The 21078-nt window shown below is 41.9% G+C and overlaps 1 protein-coding gene across 1 annotated transcript in view; it reads right to left on the minus strand.

Moving 5' to 3' along the window:
- Window positions 1–21078, minus strand: part of LOC111597155 (G protein-coupled receptor kinase 2) — a 59088-nt gene that overhangs the window by 15724 nt on the left and 22286 nt on the right. The window contains exon 3 of the mRNA XM_030224825.1: window positions 16504–16986. Coding sequence (XP_030080685.1) covers window positions 16504–16555 — 52 coding nt within the window. The 5' untranslated portion in view covers window positions 16556–16986. The remainder of the gene's footprint in view (window positions 1–16503; window positions 16987–21078) is intronic.

A 21078-nucleotide genomic window follows, 5' to 3' on the forward strand; every position in this document is an offset into this window, starting at 1 on the left:
GAAGAACGCTTTTTAACCCTGCTTTTAATTGTTCTTTTTTGAATAATCGAAACAGTTAATTTTATTGGTTTTTCTTATTATATTCACTATTTTTAGTTTTACTTATATGACACCAATTTTTAGCATGTCCTATCAGTACGAGTTAAAACACGAGACTGATCTATATTTTTACAAATCATAGCCTCACCGGCGTAAGTAGAGTTGCCCTTGCCAGGGCTGTTCCTTAACTTGTCTAGCACCCGATAATAAGTGTTGAATAATACCTTACATTAAGTGTTATAAGCTAACTAAGTGTTATAAGTTAACTACCCCCCCCTCAAGTGTAAGGTCGTCCTCGACCGACCCAATTCCAGCGACGACTCCTCGCAAGTGCTTCGCGGACTTCTTTGCGTCGATGATCCACCAAAGAGTGAAGCCAATGCAGATTAAAGCACAGCATATGGCTCCTCTTTCGGAGTGCCGTACAACGACACATCATCAAAGTGCACCATTTCGGTTCCTTGGTCGCATATTAGCAGCGGTGACCAGCGAGTCGGTGCAGGTGTTCTCGAATGAAATCCGCAAGTCGTTCTCATTCACATTCAATACGGAGCAGTATGAGCAGCGTACTGATTCTTCGCTATCGCCGTTCAGCAGGCGCTTACTAAGCTTGCTCTTGCGCCTACGTATGTGGCGTCTGTTGAAGCTGTTGGTGCACGACGTGGACGTGGGCCTTGGCATCGGATGATGCATACCAAAGTTGTGCAGCTGCAGCGACTTGAGTGTGGCTGGCGCCGTCGATGACTGGCCGTGCACGTGCCCGTGATGGCCGTGATGACTGTGTCCCACCACTCCAGCGATGCTATGAGCCGTTACTGGACGAGTGATGTGTGTAGTCTGTCGGCGCGCTCAGCTGGCGATTGAATTCGGCCTTGCGGCGCGTCAAGTCCGTCAGGCAGTATTTGTTCAGATGGCCGTTGCTGGAGACAGGGCTCTTGGGCGATGATGCCAGATGCTGCGTATAGGCCGAAGGAGTTGCTGCTCACGCTTAGCTTATTGCCGGCGTTGTGCAGCAGATTGTTACAGTTCTTGCCGCTGATCTTGGCCGACTTTTGCCCGTCGTCGGTATCGTGTTGCTGCTGCTGCTAGCCGCCCTGTACTCCTTGTCGTCGCTCTCGCTGCGCACCGATGCTCGATACGCAGGAAATGTCTTCGTCTTGCTCTTCAGAGAGCCGTTCAGCAGTAGCTGCTGTTGCCGTGCGGCAACTGCCGACAATGCCGGCAGCTGCAGTTGACGTGACGCCGCTGCCGATGAGGATGAGGATGAGCCGGCAGCCGTGGCAGGTGTCGACAGAGATGGGCAGCGGTTGGAGCAACCTGTGGCTGTGAAACTTCTTGAATTAATGCAGTTGGCGGTGTTTTGGGGATTTCTTGACTTGGTTCTAGTATGGATGAAGAGTCGCTTGGCTCTGCCGCCGCGAAGAGTTCGTTAGTTGTTGCTGGCTGATGAGCTTCTACTGTTGGTGGTGGTGCCGTGAACAAGGGGGTTTCCTCAACGATTCCGCTTGTAGATTTGCATGCTGTGGTTCTGGCTTAGCATCCAACTATGGGGCGAATAGAGCTGTTGCTGGTTCTTGTGGACGACAGGATAAATCGTAATTTTTCTGCAGGCTTTTTTAATTTTTGGGAATTTGGTTATAAAATGTATAGTGTTGATGGATTCCTCTAGCCAAATTGATTTTAAATCTGAGGAGTCCAAAATGTTTGGGCTAACAATGAGCCTTCGCGAGAGTAATAGCAAGCATTAAACTTTGCAACTAGATCGTCCGCATTCTGTTTCTGGACAGTGTTTCAGTGTTTCAAATAAATAAATCAATTTGTGAGTTTTGGCTATCCCGAGAACTCCATTGACAGCAAATGTTAACTGGTTAAGCTGGTCTTGAACCTCAGTGTTTACTTCTATCCGTCTACTGTTGGCATTCATTAGTCGCATTTCAGTGGACCTAATCTACTCTAAATGACCGGCATCGGGTGTACCCGCCACCAAATTGTTTTATAAAAATTATGCCAAGTGGCTAAAGGTAAATTGAAAAACTATATCTAACTTATTCTAAATTGCCTAGCGGCTTATAATAAAAGGTGTAATAAAAAAAAACAAGGGAGTCATCTTAGGTTGTCCTTGTGGACCACCCTTCCTTTAATGAGGACCTCGGTCCCCAGGTCTGCTTCCACGGCCTTCTCGACACATAAAGGTGTGAGTTTGTTTCCGAGCCGTCGGTTGGACTTGACCAAAACCTTGTCACCAACATCGAAGACTCTATTCTGCCGCTTTGCGTTCTCCCTAGCTCTGAGCGTCGTCTGAGCGTTTCTGATCTTTTCTTCTATCTTCTCTTGTGGCTCATCAGAGTGCGCCTGAACCACATCAACTGGTCTCTGGTCGATGACCGAATGGATCGACTTATTGTATTCGGTTGTGGCCAGTAAAATGACTTCTACGGTGTCATTTATGCCTTTGTCGATCTTTAGGCATCTGGCTAGCTCTAACAGAGTGCTGTGAAAGCGCTCAACCTGTCCATTCGATATGCTATGCAATGGTGGTGCATTTGAAATGCTGACCCCATAGTTGTTTGTGAGCATAGTCATGATGGTCTCTGAATTCAATGACGGTTCATTGTCACAGTAAATGGATCTGGCTTTTGGAAAAAAATTCATAAGTTGCATTACGGCTGGCTTCAGATCCACAATGGTTCTTGAAGCGACCGGTTGGACGATAGCAAACTTAGAGAACTTGTCGATGCAAGTGAGAAAGTATTTCTTGTCAGTGGAGAAAATGTCTATGTGTAACATCTCTCCTACATGTGAGGGGATCGGTGTCTCTCCAAGCTCTTGTTTTTTGGGGTGTCTATCATACTTAGCCCTAGCACATGTTTTGCAGTTTTGTACTATTTCCTTGGCAATTTTTGCCATCCGTGGAAAGTAGTACTCCGAGAGTACCTGCTTAACATTTTCCTGTGCAGACCTATGGGCCCTATTATGCTCGACTGTGAGGATTTCCCTTCCTTCTCCAACCGCAAATATGTCCACTACGCGATTTTTGCAATGCCAGAACTTTGTGGCTGGGTATCTTCGCACCAATGCATCTTGTATCATTGCAAGCGTGTGTAAATTACAGTGGAGAGCATTTACGCATTTGGGTGAGACTACATCTTCGAGCTCGTCTAGCAGCGATTCGACGCATGTATAGCTGATCAAGTAGCGTTTCTTATTTCCAAAAAGAATAAAACTTCGTTTTAAGGGGAAACGCGCCTCTTCTAGCACTATCTGGTTTTGAAAACAGTTCAAGGGTTTGTCTGTCGTCTCAATGGTGTTGGTGAGAGATACCTCACTGTGGATCGTTGCTGCGCAGGACTCAATTTCTTGCTCATTTATAGCGTTGAGCTGCTGTCTTGACAAGGCATCCGCAACCAGATTGTCCTTGCCAGGTTTATAGAAGATACGTGCATTAGACTCGTCAATGCGCGCTTTCCACCTTTTGATTTTCGCATTTGGATTAGATTCCGAAACTGCGAAGGTCAAGGGTTGATGGTCAGTGAAGATATTAATGTCTTTCACCCCATACAAATAGTGCCTTAATTTGGCAAGTGACCATACAATGGCCAATAACTCTCTCTCATTGGTTGCATAGTTAACCTCACTGTCCTTCAATGTTCTTGAAATCATTGTTATAGGACGACCCTCTTGAGACAAAACTGCACCTATGCCGTGAGCCGAAGCATCGGTCGTTAGATCGAATGGCTTCTTAAAATCGGGGTACCTGAGCATTACATTCTCGGATGACAAAATATCGCGCAACTTCTGAAATGCCCTCTGCTGCACTTCAGAGAATTGAACCTTTATATTTCTGGACCTATGCTTACTGACTGTTCCATTTTCACCCTTCAGGATATTCGAGATGGGTCTTGCTATTGCGGCGAAGTCCCTAATGAAACATCTGTAATAACTTGCGAGGCCTAGAAATGATCTAACCTCGAACAGCGTTTTTGGTTCTGGATACTCCTGTATTGCCCTAACCTTTTCAGGATCCGTCGTGGTGCCAGTGCTGGTGACTACGAAACCAAGAAAGTTCACGCTTTTCTTAAAAAAACGTGACTTTTCGACGGAGACCCTCATGTTTGCTTCGTGTAAGCTTTTTAGGACCCAATCCACGTGTTTAATGTGGGATTCCTCATCTTCTGAAAAGATGATTACGTCATCGACATAAACATAGCAAAATTTGCCAATCTGCTCTCGCAGTATGTCGTCGATGGTTCTTTGAAAGATGCTTGCTGCATTCTTTAATCCAAAGGGGAGTCTTTTGAACTCGTATTTCCCCCCGTTCACAGAGAAAGAGGTTTTTTCACGGTCGCGTTCAGCGAGTATGATCTGGTGATAACCAGACTTGAGGTCTAATGTTGAAAAGAATTTGGCTCTCCCCAAATTCCCCAATATCATTGATATATTTGGCATAGGGTATTTGTCCGGCACGGTTTTTTCGTTAAGTTTACGAAAGTCCATTACCAACCTCATTTTCCTATTGCCCGCTTCATCAGTGCCCTTCTTGTCTACTACCCATATTGGGTTATTGTAGGGAGAGACGGACTTTTGAATTATATCATTCTTTAGTAGATCTTTGATTTCTTTATTAACGAAATCAGCCGCTCCCATTGGATATGGGTAAAGCTTGGCATAGATCGGTTGCTCGTCTGTAGTCCTAATGGTAGCCACGACTGATGTGTTATACGGCAACGCCTCGTCTGGGTCTGCAAAGGCCTTTTGTCTGGTCTTCAGCATTTTCAAAAAAGAACTTCTAACTAATGGGGATGCGTCTGCACAGTCTACATTTGTGAAATTTACATTTTTGCATTTGTGGAAGGTGATTGGTTCGACCTCCGTGCCCCACTTAAGTTGTCCTGAAGCTAAACAAAGCGAAGCAGATGCCTGCTTTAGCAGGTCAAGGCCTATAATCCCATCAAAGGTTGATAAGTCCGGCAGAATAAAAAAAGTTGCTTTTAACCCAAACATTGAAACAAAGCATTTGTGTGTAATTTGTGTCTCGCCGTGAATGGAGTGAATTTTGAAGGGGGACTCTACCGAGCGGACGCCTTTCAACCCTTTATGTGGCCGAATGAAATTCTTGGCCGCGCCCGTGTCTATGAGGAATTGCATGTGAGTCCCTCCTACTCTTCGTCTGATGACGGGTAGAAGGGATTTACTCCTAAAAAATTAAGGGCATCAGAGTTATAACTAGTAACGTCATTGATTTGTGCCGCTGCGCTGGAGGCAGCATCAGCACACACCTCTGCCCCCTGTCCCGCGCCTTGCGTGACGTGATTCAACCTTTGCTGCTTTCTCAGACCGCCTGTGCGGTCAGATGCGGGGTGCTTCTTGTTCGCGTAAGCAAGGGCCTGAGTGGGCTGCATTACCCTTGAAAAGGAAGGATCGACCTCCATGGGCACTGGTGCGCCATTATTGTTGTGCTGCCTGGTGCTTCGTGGGTCAGTCCGAAATGGGGCCCTGTTTTGCTTGCTAAAGTGCGGATTCTTTGTACCGCTAGCTTGTCTTTCGGCTTGATGCGAATACCTCTCATATTGGTGACCCTGCGCTTTTGCATGCGGCTTGCGCTCTTTGTCTTCAAGACTTTTTGCAAAATTAGCCGCGAATGAGTACCTTTCGTGATTCGACTCGACCTCTTGCGCGAGAGCTAGCGCTGAAGGCAGATCTCTGGGCTTTGCTGCAAAGAGCACATCTGTTAGACTGCGCTTGAGACCCGATATGAACACACGCAACGCATCGTCGCGGAATTTTTCACATAGGCCCTTTGCTAAAGCCGGCTCATATGACATATTAACTTTGTTTGTGAGAAGAGCGAGTTTCTTCTCTACTTCATCATAATATTGAAGCAGGGACAGGCCACCTTGCCTCAAGGTACTTAATTCTTGTTCAATGACATGAATTGGTCTCTTATCACTGTATGTGAAATCTAGGCGATTTATTATCGCATCAAAATTCAGCACAGTACCAAATGAGGCTAGCACCGCGTCTGCGGGGCCCCTAATCTTGCTTCTTATGATGATGACGGCCTGATAATGACGAGAACTGCCATTATACGGTCTGAAGATCTCGTAAGTGGCTAATGCTGCCTGCCTCCAAGATACATACGATTCCTGTACCCCTGCAAACTCAGGTAAGCATTTGACGGCATCTAGTGGCTCGTCACAGTGAATATCGTTCCTAATTCCTATAGCAGCATACGCTACTACTTGTGGGGCGGCAACGTTTGCTACCGCTATTTGTTCAGCTAACTCATTAATTCGTTGAGTTAATACATGTTCCCTCTGCTGGTTTACAGCGGCCTGTTCGGCTAAAGCTTTGCTAGTAGCCGTCCTTATTATTTCCGTAAGCTGATCTGCATCCATTCTACCTGATGGTGGGGGAACTACACAGTCGGAATCTGAGTCGCTAGACTGCCTGCGAGGGTTTCTATATTGGTTGAACCGAGACATGCGCAGGTCAGTGGTCGCGAAAAATAAAACGGGCAGTCAGAAGATGGGTCGAATTACGTCACAGCTCTGAACTACGAGAACTGCATGCACAACTTCAGACACACAGAAAGTAACACAATGTAATTTTATTGACGATCTGAATGATCAATTGCTGCCACTAAAATTCCCAAAGTAGTCACTCTCACTTGGTTCTGATCATTAATTTTTTTTTTTTTTTTTTTACATGCAATTGCAATATAAAATACTCGCTAGTCCTAGCTATTTTTTTATAAAATAAATTTTAACACTTTTTGTGTTTGAAGAAAAATTTTGGCTAGAGTATCCACTTACAAGATTCAACTAACACAAAACAAAAAAAAAAATCCCTTTATAAGATCTGTCAATTGCAGCTCCCGCGCTGCTGTCTTAATTGTTGTTGGTTGTGGAGTCCGACCACTAGTTGGGCGCCAATTATATGTTTTCCAGTCCTGTGGTGACTGAAAGTTAGGTTGAGAGGCGACTGTGCCTCTTATTGCTGGCCTCGGGCTCAGACAATGAAATAAGCCATTTAACGAGCAAATGACGGAGTGAATATTTATTTAAGCGGTTTACTGGAAGAACGCTTTTTAACCCTGCTTTTAATTGTTCTTTTTTGAATAATCGAAACAGTTAATTTTATTGGTTTTTCTTATTATATTCACTATTTTTAGTTTTACTTATATGACACCAATTTTTAGCATGTCCTATCAGTACGAGTTAAAACACGAGACTGATCTATATTTTTACAAATCATAGCCTCACCGGCGTAAGTAGAGTTGCCCTTGCCAGGGCTGTTCCTTAACTTGTCTAGCACCCGATAATAAGTGTTGAATAATACCTTACATTAAGTGTTATAAGCTAACTAAGTGTTATAAGTTAACTTATATATGCATATCTATATATACATATATATGTATATATAACATATGTGTATACATGTTATTTGTATACAAATGTCGCTCTATTGGGTGCAAAACAAATCAATTAAGCTGCACAATTCTCGATGTTTTCATGTTGATGTTGTCGCTGCCCGAGCTGACGGCGTATGCGAAATTGTTATAAATTGCTGCCTGGGCATTCCATTGAATTATTTATGAATGAATTTTATTAGTTGCCCTCATTGGCGACTCATCAGTGTCCGGGCTGTGGCAACCTGAAGTGACTTGACATTAATTGCAGCGCCGGGCGCCACTCAAAAAGAAAAAGAAACAAAAACATAGCAAAGTTGTTAGTCAATTAAATGCGCCACATTTTGCTGAACATTTGATTTAATTTACCATTCAGCTAACTGAATGAATGACTAACTGAATGATTGGCTAAACGGGCGACCGACTGCATGTTGGGCAATTGACTTACATACTGCAGTCGTCTGTGCTAGAGATTGTTGCCCGATAAATAGTTATAAATGCGCTCGTGCAGGCTCTCCATGCCACATGCCGCATTCGCACGCATTCGAGGCGCGTTTTGGCCTTGCTCAGACAGCGGCTCATTTGACAGCCGTACAACATGATAGATGTTAACTGTTAGTTGTTTACCGTTCGCTCTTAACTGTTTACTGCCTCACTTTTGCCTTGCGTCCGCCGTGTTTGGCCTGTTGCTCGTTGCCTCTTGCTGCATTTGCATTCGTTATCATAAGCAAACATTTGCTGCAGATTTTGCAGCTATTTGATTGATGGCCATGGCTTTTACAGCTTAACAGCCATGCCGCCAGCAAAGCCTCGCTGTTCATTTGAATACATGTGTAATTAAATGAGCAATATTACAATCATTCCTCATTATCTATTCTATCATTTTCATTTTCGAAACTCATCCAAGGCACTTTAAGGGCCGCAAATTTTCTAAACAGTGCGCAAACTGACTGGGCAGCCTATTTTCCACTCATACACACACAAGTTGCCCAAATGTGAGAACATTTTGCGGATTGTTGAAGCAGTGCGTGCGACTGATAAAGAGGCTAACAAGTTGCTCGTTGCTCGTTGCTAGGCACAAAGAGCTGAATTTATTGAAAGTGCGAGAGTGGAAACGCTTATCAACCTGTGACCGGCAGTGAGTGCTCTGTGATATTTGTTTTTGCTCGGGCTGGGCTTATTTGCGTGCTTGCTTATTGTGCATGTTATATTTAGCATAATGGCAAAAGGGCGCACAAACTGCTGATTGACAATCCGACAATCTGGCAATAGGGCCAACGCTCCGAATGCTGTCAGCTTTCTGCCTGTCATTCTGCCAATCTGACGTCTGCTGTTAAGTGACAATGCAAAATGCATTGACAGCTGCCTAGCAAATACGTCACAACGTTATCAAATTCTCTCCAACCGGCCGCTTCTACATATGTATTACCATACTGAAATTACGTCAGTCAAGCAAGGATAAGCCTCGTCTGTTTAATACACACACACGCACATGTACACATAAATATAAACCGCAATAATGCATTACAGTGCTAAGCGTAATTATAATTAAGTTTCCCATAATCAGCGTGTGCACATGCGATATCGCTTGCGTATACGTAATCACTCATACGCAGCATCGCGCCCGGGCAAACATTCTCTCGCATGTTTTCAAATTGAAATTCACACTTTAAATACTGCATGCCATTTGGCCTAACCATATCAACCTCAAAAACCATGCAGTACGTAATTAGCATCGGTGTTGTAAATAGCCAAAAGAAATTAATTGCCAACTACATTTGTAGTCTTTTACCGTTGCATTCGCCAATTCGCCACTCGCCACCCGCCTGCCTGATGCACTCGGCCAGCATAGAGCAAACAGCAAATACGGTAGTGCAAATAAAACCATATGGCAGCTCGTAGTTCAGAGTTCAAGTTGAGCGCACCGCACAACTTGCACATATGGCGCTGACAGCAGCTTTGCGCGCTGAGCAGCCAAGTGAACGATAGCCCAAGTGGGATGTTGCAAGACAGCGCTCTCGGTCCTTCCCCGCTGGGGCATGTTAACATTTTATGTTTGATTGCATGCTCACTGCATTTGGTTTTTGCAAATACCACAATGGCATAAACACATACAAAATGCAAAGAGAGTAGAGAAAGATTAATGCCTTGAGATCTATAACAAATTATTACTTTTCCATGCAAACGCCATTCTTTGGGGAAATGGCAAAAGAAAATTTGAGTGCACTCTAATCGCAAGACATAATAATAAATACTCGTCGTAATGAATTTGAGTTTTTCGACTAAAATTTGTTTCATCCAGCTGTGAATATGTAATACTGCAGAAATGCCATGAATTTATTAGTAACAAGCAGCTAGCAGCGAGCAAGATGACAGAATCATGCTTAGTTACATGTTTAGTACTTGACGTGTAAATAGATTTGTAGTGGTTAGATAAAGCACTTGAGTCAATTTATTATCCAATTAAATTGCAGCTTCATTCGTTTTTGTTTATTATGACTGTTTTAGCAGCTGCACTTGCAAGTGTAGCATTCATTGGTCTCTGTGCTGGCACTGCGTTGCCTTTTGTACAGCATCAGCTTGGCCACATGGGACCAACTGGAACAGCCAAGCAATCAACTGTCCAAAGAGCCGGCGGGCAACCCATACAAATCATCAATGGCCGCCAACGCGTCGCTGCATTCAAACTGTTGCCATAGCAGCTCGAGAGTTTAATTGAAAATTGCATTTGCAAAATCCATTTGCAAAGCTTTTGTTATCAATAAATAAAATCAATTTAAAACAGATTCTTTTTACCATATCTCCGCCTCGCCCACTCCCTATTTTTTTTTGCTTATTCCTTTCAATATTGAGCATCACTCGTGACAGCCTTTCACAACTGATGGGCAGGAGCAATACAGTTCTGTGTGTGGGTGTGTGTGTACATTACTTCTATTGTGTTGCATGCTTATGAAGCAAAATGCAATTTCAATTGCTAAATTGCAAAGCCGATGATGATGACAGAGAGGTGAGTATGCTGCCTGTGCATTTTATAATTGCTTTTTAGGCTCAGAAAACAAGCAGCAACAAAAAAACCGAAAGAAACCGAACGAGACGCCTTTTGTGGTTACTTATGCCGCTGACATTTATTTATGTACCCTGGGGAATTGTAACTGCGACTGCTGCCGCTGTCGGGGCAGCTGAAATATCGGCCGAAGCTGTTGACAACATTTCAAATAGCTGACACCAATAAAGTGTAAAATGTTTCTGTGCTGCATTTGGGAAAAATGTGTTCGACGATGCAGTGTGCGGCGTTGTGGTTCTTGCATGTGTTGGATGTGCTGTCAAAAATTGAATTGAAATTGATATGCGTAACGTACACGAGACTCACAGAATGTCATAAACCTGAAATGCTGACGATACACATACATTGCACAGTGTAACCGAATGTAACCACACAGCATACTCAATTGCCATTCCCATCCCTTCCATACAAATTCTAGCCCCTTTAACATGTTAAATTCTCTACTTGAAATATCTAACATTTTCAGCTCGCATGGTGAGAGTGTGTGCGCCGTATGGAATAACTCAATTTCATTTCATCAGCAAAATTGTTTAGAGCATCACTTACATTTTCATGACGGGCACAAGCATAAAATATGCCAAGATTTCGTTTCTTTTTCGGTTTTTTATGCGGACGCATAAAACACATAGCAACAGGATGAACTGCGGAAAAGTGCTTTCGCATATTTATGTATGTAGATAAATGCAAGCATACATGTATGGACAGCAACGTCGGGGACGAGCTGCAAACTATGGGCGTTATATTTATTTAACGATATCCAAACTCAACTGTTCGTGTTGTTGTTGTTTTTGCTGTTGTTGTTGTACTTAAGTGCTCATAAAACGCCCAAAAGCTGGCAGCACCTTTTTGGTCCATCAATCATAAAATCGTAGGCCCGGAAACTGGGCTGGCAGATAGTCAGGCATCTGCTTAACAAAGACAAATAAGTCCTGGCCGCACGAGCCATCCCGTTGCGTATACGACTCGTTGCCCATCAGAAAATTAATCACAGCTACCTAGTCGAAAACTGCTATATCACCTTGTGACTTTTCTGTGTTCTGGCGGCGCAATTTTAACACATTAAATCCAAATCAATTTCGAAGCAAAAACATAAACATCTCATAACCTGGGCCACGGCCACCACACCACCAAATGAAATGTTTTTGTTTTGCTACCCTCACATAAATAATACAGAATATAAAAAGTTAATTGTCAAAACAATCGATAAAGTTGAAATTTATGGCCCGGCGGCTCGTCCAGAGTAAATTGTGCATAATTCCAATTGCTTATCTACTGCAACAGCAACAACAGCAGCTCCAACCACTGCGGCATCTTTTGTTGCCCCAATAAGCGTGTGTATTGAATATTTTTCAATATATGCGTACCTATGTGTACCTGCATTTATTGTGAACAGCACACGCCATTACGTGCGCACAATTATTAAAATTCGTTTGTACACCTTATTGCATAATAACGCGCTAAACTAACGGAATTAATTAGTTGACTGTGAAATGAATTTCTACTCGGTAGCAGGTAATTCGCCAAAATGAAAACTTGTTTTCTTTTAGCATAAACCAGATGTTAAAACTATGAAAAATGCAAATTATTGCCATAATTGGAAATTTGCAAATGCTATTAATGAGCGAATCTGTATATTATTTAAGTGAATTAAAAGGAATTTAAATGCGATTGTTAATATTATTTTTGGATATTAATTAAGCCGTTGCTTTGGCCGAGCGAGCACTTTAAATGGCATGAAATTTGCCTGCGATAAAGTTTACACTTAAAATATGTCATGATTATAAATGATTTATACTGATCAAAATTATAATTATTTTACTCTCCACTCACTCAAAAGTCACACAATACACGCAATTTACATTATGTCGATGCCAAAAATAAACACTTTTATTAACGGGCAATGCATGCAATTACATACATTCAAGCAATGCGCTTGAATATCACACACACTCACAAACATGACACTCGAATGTCAAGCGTTGCCAATAATTAAATTTAAAAGCAGCGAACGCGACAACTGCGAACAGCAGAAATTTATTACAATCAATAATTGAGTGACAAGCGAAAGCAAACACAAGAGGCAGCAGAATTAAATGTCGGGCTATAAAAACAGATGTATATAGTTATTAGTATTATTCCTAAAAGCAGCAGATAACCTACATACGCAAGCATTTGATAATATTACAAAACCAGTTCTATGATCAGCTTGAGACGCTAGTTAATATTCATAAGTCGAAGATTACGTATACGCCATGGGCAGCAGATTAAATATGTCGATTAAATATTCATTTGCTGACGCAGCAGCGCGTCACTACAAAAACATATTTCCAGTGTTTGGGGGCCAACGTATTAGTATTTAATATTTGCCTACGTCAACAAAAGTATAAATACAATAAAAAAACACAAACAGCGCGTCTCCGGTCTCAGGTCTCCGGGCTTCAGTCTCAAGTCTCAAGTACAAGAGCTGGCATCAACAACAACTGCTAAGAGGCTACCGGTTTAAACGACAATCTCTTGAAGTTCTAAAGTGATGCCAATAAAAACAAGCTGTGCAGCCACAGCTGACTGTAAAATACTCTCACATTTATTTTGATTTAAATTTTTGCATAAAATAGAACAAATGTATATTATGCCAGCTGGCAATCAAGTTGAATTACTTAGCGTCTTTCAATCCCATTGCAGAGTATATTTTGTGGCGCGTTGAAAACGTTTTGATCTCGCCATGTGCTAATGAATAGAGACAATGAAATGTTGTCCGTCAGCGGAAATACATCACTCACTGTACTACAGCATGTTCAGATCTCTTTGATTGTAAAATTCTGTTTTATTGGCAGCGTTTTGCATATAATTAAATGGATTTCTAGTGTGCCACACTCTGATGACATTCGGTGGCAATCAACGAGTCTCTCTCTCGCTCTCACTCTGATTTGCAAACAACAGTCGCTTTGATTGCAATCACATATTCAGTGATTGGGCTGTAGCAGCAACTGCAACGACACTTGCTGCATATGCACCGTGCGGCTTACTACGTGCTGCAACTGCAGATAAGCAGTCACCAGAAACCGCAATGCGTGGCACCCACAGGACTGCGTGATCCCAGTTACATGACCGGGACATGCTGCCGGCAAAACAGGAATCGCACTTCTTGATTAGTTGCCTATGCTAACTGAAATATTAAACGGGCTGCTTGACTGACAGACTGAAACACTGGCTGACCGATAGAGAGTTACAAGTAATTAGCGGGCTTTAAATGTGCGCCCAACTAGAACTGCCACAACAGACAGACACACACACACAGACTAGGCACTAGAAACGACTTGGACATGGTACACGAAACGCCTCCGCGCCAGCGGCTTTTGTTGCATTGTATTGCGTGCGATAATTAACAACTGGTTTTTTTAGCTGCTTAGCATACAACATAACTAAAGGCTTGTTAGCCTGATAAAAAGTGTACAATGGCAACAGCTACAACAACAAAGCACACAAACACTCACACGAACACCCACTTGAAATGAATTGGCGTGTATTGTAAAGCAGCGCGGCAGTCAGCCAGCCAACAGCCGACGCAAGTTGTTGACTTGACCAGCGGTCATTGAACCAGCCGGCTTGACTCTGATGCACAGCTCAAGTGGGCGCCGTCAACTGAGTGCAGGGCAAAGCAGAAACGCAAGGCTGCCCCAACAGGATGCATTCAACGTCACGAATATTTGCCTTAGCATTAGCCAAATATTTACATCAAATTAAGCAGAGAAATGCAAGCTCCAATAGCCTTTACAGAGCTTACATCAACTAGTTTAGTGTGATATGTGATTGTCGATTTCCCTGAGGTTGCAATTGCGCCATCATTTGATAATTTATGCACTTTTATGCTGCCAGCGGACACCAATTTAAATGCGTTTCCCCACACTCGCTCTCCCTATCTCTCTCTCTCTCTCTGTCTAACTTGATTCCGCTTAAGCAGTTATTTTGCGTCTTAAATGTCTTTCTTCCTTACTCTCGCTTTTTCACTCTGATATAATCAACGTTATGGCAGCACATTAAGGCAAAATTTATGCCATCGAAGGCGACGTCTTTTCTCTCGTTGTTCACTGCGTTCATTTTAATGCATTCACATTTCTTAATGCAAAAGAAAAAGTAGAAAAACCCAACTAAAATGCAGAAAAAAATTCAAATGCAAGCATAATTTTTTTGCATTAAAACAAAGGAAGACATCGAAGCTTAGAGACTAACAGTAAACAGAGTAGAAAAGTGCTTCTAAAGCGACTTTCTCTATAGAAGATGCGTAAGCTTTAATAAGCTTTCGGGTTGCAAAACGAAGTGCAATAAAAACATAAAGATCTGTCGACAATTCTATAGCCACTTAATTGATTTCAGTAATACAACTGCAATTATTTCCAAATAATTCTTATTTTTATTTCAACTTCTGAAAATCTATGCAAATATTGCGAACCAGCTGAAGTCTGTTAAATATCTTAAGTATTCGTTATTGAGCAGCCTGCGTCATTCCGTCTGTCACGTTTTGTCTAACTTTTTAATATATACTGATTGATTAACAGTTAATCAACTCTTTAGTATGTTTTCTCTTCTCCTTTTCAGTCCTCCTAGCCCAAGTTTGACTTTGGCAACAAAAAGTAAAAATAAATAAGTTGTGAGGCATGATGGCTTTAAATAAAAAAGCAGAAGTGAAAAACGCTGTTAGAACTTTTCCAAGATAACATCAAAAGGTCCAAAAGAAAATAAAACTTTTTGGCCAAAAACGAGTTTGCTGTTAGAGCCATCGGCCATTGCTGACGTTGCGCTGCTGTTGCCGCTGCCTTCAAATTCAAATAAAAAATTCACTTTTTGGCTTGTTAAATCTATTGCAAATTTATATTTTCTCAGTATTTTATTGTCGCGTCTCTCTCTCTCTCCTCTTTCGCTCACTCTCTCCCACTCTCGCGCTGCCTTTGCTGTAGCTCCTGGTCTAGCACAGCCCCTTCATATCAACGAAATGTTCTCAAATATTACATAACTAGACAAATTGAAATTCCGTGCACGTTTCTATCATTGAAATCTGTTGAGCGGCGTGCAAATGTATCTGATGGATACATTCCGAAGTCCGCTCGATTCGCTGCTTATATTTGAGTTGCGTTTTGCTCAGCTGCGACAGCCCGAACATGAGCAAGAGTACAAAATATTGATATATTTACTTGAGAAAAGCGAATCATAAGCGATTGCCTGTTGTTGCTGTTGCTATGGTTGTTGTTGCTGTAATTTAAGTGAATCTTTAATGTGTGCAGTCATTAGCAATCATCATGCATGCAATCAGTAAGGGTATACATTTTTCTATCCATAAAATCACCATCCTCTCCTTAAGCAGTCCACACTCAGCTGAAGGTGAAGGTGACCTTCAGACACTTTAAATATTCCAAGAACCGTTCTGCATAATTTTGCAATATTTTCCTCAGAAAATGTTGGCTTTGCGTTTGTTTTATATAAGACGAGCCGAGTGAATGGCACTGAACTTGACTGCTGGCTGGTCATGGGATGCCCAGCAATTGAAGTGTGACCTCGATAACAGAATGCGCAAGTATCAGCCAGTAGCGAGTACTGAGTCAAATAGAGCACTTAAAGCTGTAACGTGAAGCATGAAAATGAATAAGTTGCTGGAGCGCAAACATTTAACGCTTCATTAACTTTAGATAAAGCGCAGTGCCAGGCGCCATACTACAAGACTCGGTCCACTCGAGCCACCCAAAAAGTTGCGGGGTGTGGGGCGAATGGCACTGTACTACAATTAACACCCGCCCTGAAAATCAGAGCCAAAGAAAAATCGATGCTGGCTCTCTTGTCGACCTCCAGACGAGACAAGGTGCCAACACAAAACCACTTCAGCACGCGTACTGTGTCCCTCAAAGGATTTGATGCCTAAGAGCGGCCTTTGGTATGTTTCGTCAGTAGTTTTCGGGCAGTTTGCTTGATGGCTTTGTTGTCTGTGGGAATATACACTCACCTTCTCTCGCTTTTAAGTAGACCGTATTGGCCACAATATTCTCTAATTCCATTAGTTCCAGGTTGGCGGTTTTTTAATGAATCCTTTGGCGCTCTCAAAAAAATAGCACGCGTTGCTCTCAGCTAGCTGTTCAGCCTGCGGCTTTTATGGATTGAACTTTTGCCTTTGCTTTGCTTTTGACGGGCAAGACAACTCAGTTCAGCTTTTGTTGGGCCTGAAGCTAAGCTGTAGCTGTAGCTGAAGCTGAAGCTGAATTCGTATTATTTCAAACTTGCAAGTCTACGGCAGGCTGGCTAATTTGTGGCCGTCGTCTAAGATCCAGCGTTGCGGTATTTGGTACAGTTCCACACACAGGCTTCATTTAGTTTCAAGGTTGAGCTTGACTAAAACAGAATTTCGTGCCTTTGATGTTGCGGAAATTTTGTGGACCTGATTGGATTTTGTTTTGGGTTTCTAGGCTGGGCCAAAAGCTGACGCGTTTTTCTAGAATGAAATATGGGTTATAAAGTGTTAATTAATTGACTTTGGCAACAAAGTTGTGTGTGTGTCTAAAGATAAATTGTATGCATGTTCCAAATAGATTAGTTTACCAAACGCACGCACAGTGCGAGTTAAGCTGAGTAGAGAGTAAAGCTGAGATATTGATTTAAATGTACGTCCATAAATTCTTGAGCAAAAGTCTAAAACACAGCTAACAAAGTGTTTATCTTTAGCAAATATCATTTAGTAATTTAACATTAAGCTATTTGCCTTAAATTACTGTTTTCACAAGTTCTTAAAGCTGCTTTCAATAGTCACAACTTCTACATGTTACAACATTCTTTCAGGCAAAAAAATGCCTGATATAAACCACGTTTATAGGAAGCTATGTACATCTGCTGAAATTTACTCTTGGTATGCTTAACGCTGCTCGACAAATTTCTGTTAAATTGTTGTGCAACTTGACGAGCGACCCACCAACTGGTCTTCCCCAGGCGGTGGGCTTCCATTATATTTACGTGTATTTTTTGTCACCTGCGTGCGACAAAGGAGCTGTGTACGTTTGTATCATGCAGAGTGCACTTAGTGAGTATATGTGTATATGTGTGTGAGTAGTGAGAGTGTGTAGTCGAGGCTTGGTTAACAAGCAGCCTCAACTGAGATGCTCTTTGAACAAAAAAGCCACAATATATTTTGTCTAAACTACGCACAGTTGTTGCGGTTGTTGTCCCCGCAGAGGTGTCAGTAATGTTGCGGTTGACATTTATTAATCATGGAGATGGAAAGAGCAAATATGAGAAGCTGTTGTTGCTGAAACTACAGATGGAGCTGTGGCTGGAAGGCATCTATGTGAGGCTATGCCGGTTCGAATAACTAATAGTAAAATAATTGAATGGAATGAGAAAAGTTCTACCAAGTTCGCTCAAAGTTTGTGATGACAGGATGTGCTGCCAGCATTATGCACTTAAAAAACACAATTTATGTGCTTTTCGATTATAAAATTTAATAATAAATAAATTATTTACTATAGCTTTTAGCTGGAAAATAGTTGGGTAGCAATTTGTTCCCCTTTTCATTTATCAACTTGTCTGTGCGTCATGTGGCAAGCTTTTATTGAGCGATCTTTCAGTCGCCTGCCAATAGGCAGCGTTTTTAATTAAACATGAACTCATGGCTATTGTAGCAATTTGAATGTTTTCCTATGTCTACGACGATACATTAAAAATAATGGGCAACAGAAGCAGAAGCAGCAGCAGCAGCTGCAGCATATGCTCGTCTGGAGCTGTTGCTGGAGACCTGGAGCAGGCGGCGCACATCAGTCAAAGCATAAAATTGTGGTCATGTCTGGACCATGTGAGTGTTTACATTCAAAACAAATTTCAGCACAGACAAAATTTTGCAATCAAGCGGCTGGCAATTAATTGTTTTTCAAATGCGTAGCTCAACAAATAAACAAAGAGACACAACAACCTGGCATACTCGACGACCAGATGCGCTGCTAAGATACTAAAAGAAAACACGGAGAGCTCTTTCATCTATAATAGTGAGATCTCTTGATAGCTGAGTAAGTGCAACAGACGTCAAATAAATTATATTTTATTATAAATTATATTCAAAAAACTTTTCTCAACAGTAAGCGAAAGATTTCAGCTAAACGGGATATGAGTGTGAAGTGATTATCGAAGGCAACACTTAACTGGGAGCATTTTATATTCATTATTCACGACTTCGCACAGTGTTGCATTAAATTAATATGCTCATTCAATTTATTTGAAAAGGTAAAGCACATAAAGTGCGTGTAGTGCCTCCTAAAAGCAGAATGAGGCGCAGATTCTGAAACATTGACGAGCCAAACCAAACTGAGCACATGAGCTCTGCCTTCCGGCCAGGCCGTGTCGCTTGCTGTTTCTTTTTCTGTTTATATGTGCGCGTCAGTGTGCATGTATGCCCGTGTGCTTGTGTGTGTGTGCAAAAGCGCTAAAAGCCACTTTATTGAACATTTACGCCATTAGAGCAGGCAACGGGACGCAGTGTGGCAGCAGCAGTTCCCGTGACGATGACGGTATAAAAACTGAAACGACGTTGTCAGTCATTGGCTCGACGGCACACACACCCACACACACACTTCGTCATACCATCACATACATAAGGGACGAGCGCCCATTATGAAAATTTTATGAAATGGCGTAAATGTGCATAGGGCTCATAACAAAATTAAGCAGCAGCAGCAACAACTACAGCAAGAGCAATCGAATTGAGACTGAGGCTCTAACCGATGGCCGCCATTTCCTTGGCGCTTTTCAATGTCTATGGCTGCTGGGCCCAGGGGGCACCTAAGTTATGCTATTTCGAAGTGACATAACTTTATAAGATTATAAATAAATATAGGGCAAAGGTGCGCAGCGTTTGTATAGGGTATCATGCAGACATAATCGTATTCTGTATTATATAAAATTGTATTATATAAAATAAAATTATTAAAATTAAAAAATATTTCATGAAACACATTTTCTTTTTTCAATCCACTTATAATACTTCTTTATATGTTTTTAACAGGGCATTTTCCAGTCATGTACTTCGAACACAAGTATTTCCACTAGCTGCTGAAGTGTATGTTTTGACTACACAAATTGCTGATATCAGCGCGTACCTAAAAATATGTTCATTTATTTTGTTTATGGCCCGAAGTTTTCCCCTAACTCATCCTCGTAAGCTGCCTTAAGCAGCCAGCCATTGACTTATTAATTAAGATACTACAGCCAGAGCACGGAATTGGGGAGCTGGCAGCAGAGTGACTGCTAACGTTTATGCAATCCCTTATCATATTTATGACAGCCTCGGCCAGGCCCCAGCCAAATGGCCGCCTTTAATGCTGTCAATTTGAATGCCATGCGCGACTTTCGGGTCAGTTGAACGTTGCCTGCATAGGCAAGTAGCGACTGGGTCTACGGTTCCCGAAGAGCTTGGACCAGTTATTAAAAGGGAGACAAGAACTGAACTCCAATCAAGGAGCAGCTCGATTACCCAAACGGACATCCGCAGCTCGCTGCTGCCACATTAGTTATGAAATCGTCTTCCTTTTCGCATGCATTTGGCTTTTGTTGCTGATGCTGGCGCAAAAAACATGGCCAAACTGACCCAGGCCAGACACCGGCAGAGCATGACTTTAGCTAGCTGTGGCCACGACTATAGCTGCGGCTTTTATTCGTTTTCTCTACTTCTTCCACTTCTGCTCTCTTGCATTTGTGTTTTTCACATATTTCTCTGTTTAAGCTTCGTTATGCTACTACCCGCCATTTTTTTCATTCTCATTCTTCTTCTTTATTTTTGCTTTTTGCCAGCCTGCCCTCGGCCTCGCCCAGTTCTTGTCGTTCTGTGTTAATTTTGCTCTGAATGCGCAATTTATTTGCGTTAAACTTGAACGAACGTGTGTGTGTGGCTGTCTGGTTATTTGGCTTTATGTGTGTGTGAGTGTAAGTGTGTGGCAAAGGATCAACTTTTGTCCGCACCCAGTGGTATTGCATGTGTCTGGCTTGCATTTTGCGTAGACGCCCTTAAAATTGTTTTCACTTTAATTTGCAGTCGTTGCAGAATTTAATCAGCTCTTATTATATCCTACGCTAAGCTAAGACCGTGTCCCAAAATATATATAAAGATAAATATTTATGAACTCTTCTTTTTTTTGCAATTAAAAAAGTTATCATGCCTTATTAAAGTCAGAAACTAGAATGAGATTTGCTACTTGTAGCTAAGTTCTGGAATTTAATTTGACTTTTGAGACAAACTTTGATCATTTGCTGTCAATGTTTAAACACTCTCACACATAGTTCACTGTTACAGGGTATCTTCAGGAGAGAGCTTGACATTTCTTGATTTAATTTACTGAATTGAAATCATTTCAACGTGCACACAAAGACTGTAAACTTTGACTGAAGTTCAAATTTATTATTGCAATTTCATGCAATTTGTTCGCCAGCCACTCAATTAGCAGCTGAGACGAAAAATACTCAATATAATACAAATAAAATGAATTACATTAAGTATGGTCTGGTCTGGTCTTTTGATAGTTATCATTGTTGTTTAACGAACACTCGT

The sequence above is a fragment of the Drosophila hydei genome, unplaced genomic scaffold, assembly GCF_003285905.1.
Source record: "Drosophila hydei strain 15085-1641.00,03,60 unplaced genomic scaffold, DhydRS2 tig00008119-arrow-pilon, whole genome shotgun sequence".
Lineage (NCBI taxonomy): Eukaryota > Metazoa > Arthropoda > Insecta > Diptera > Drosophilidae > Drosophila > Drosophila hydei.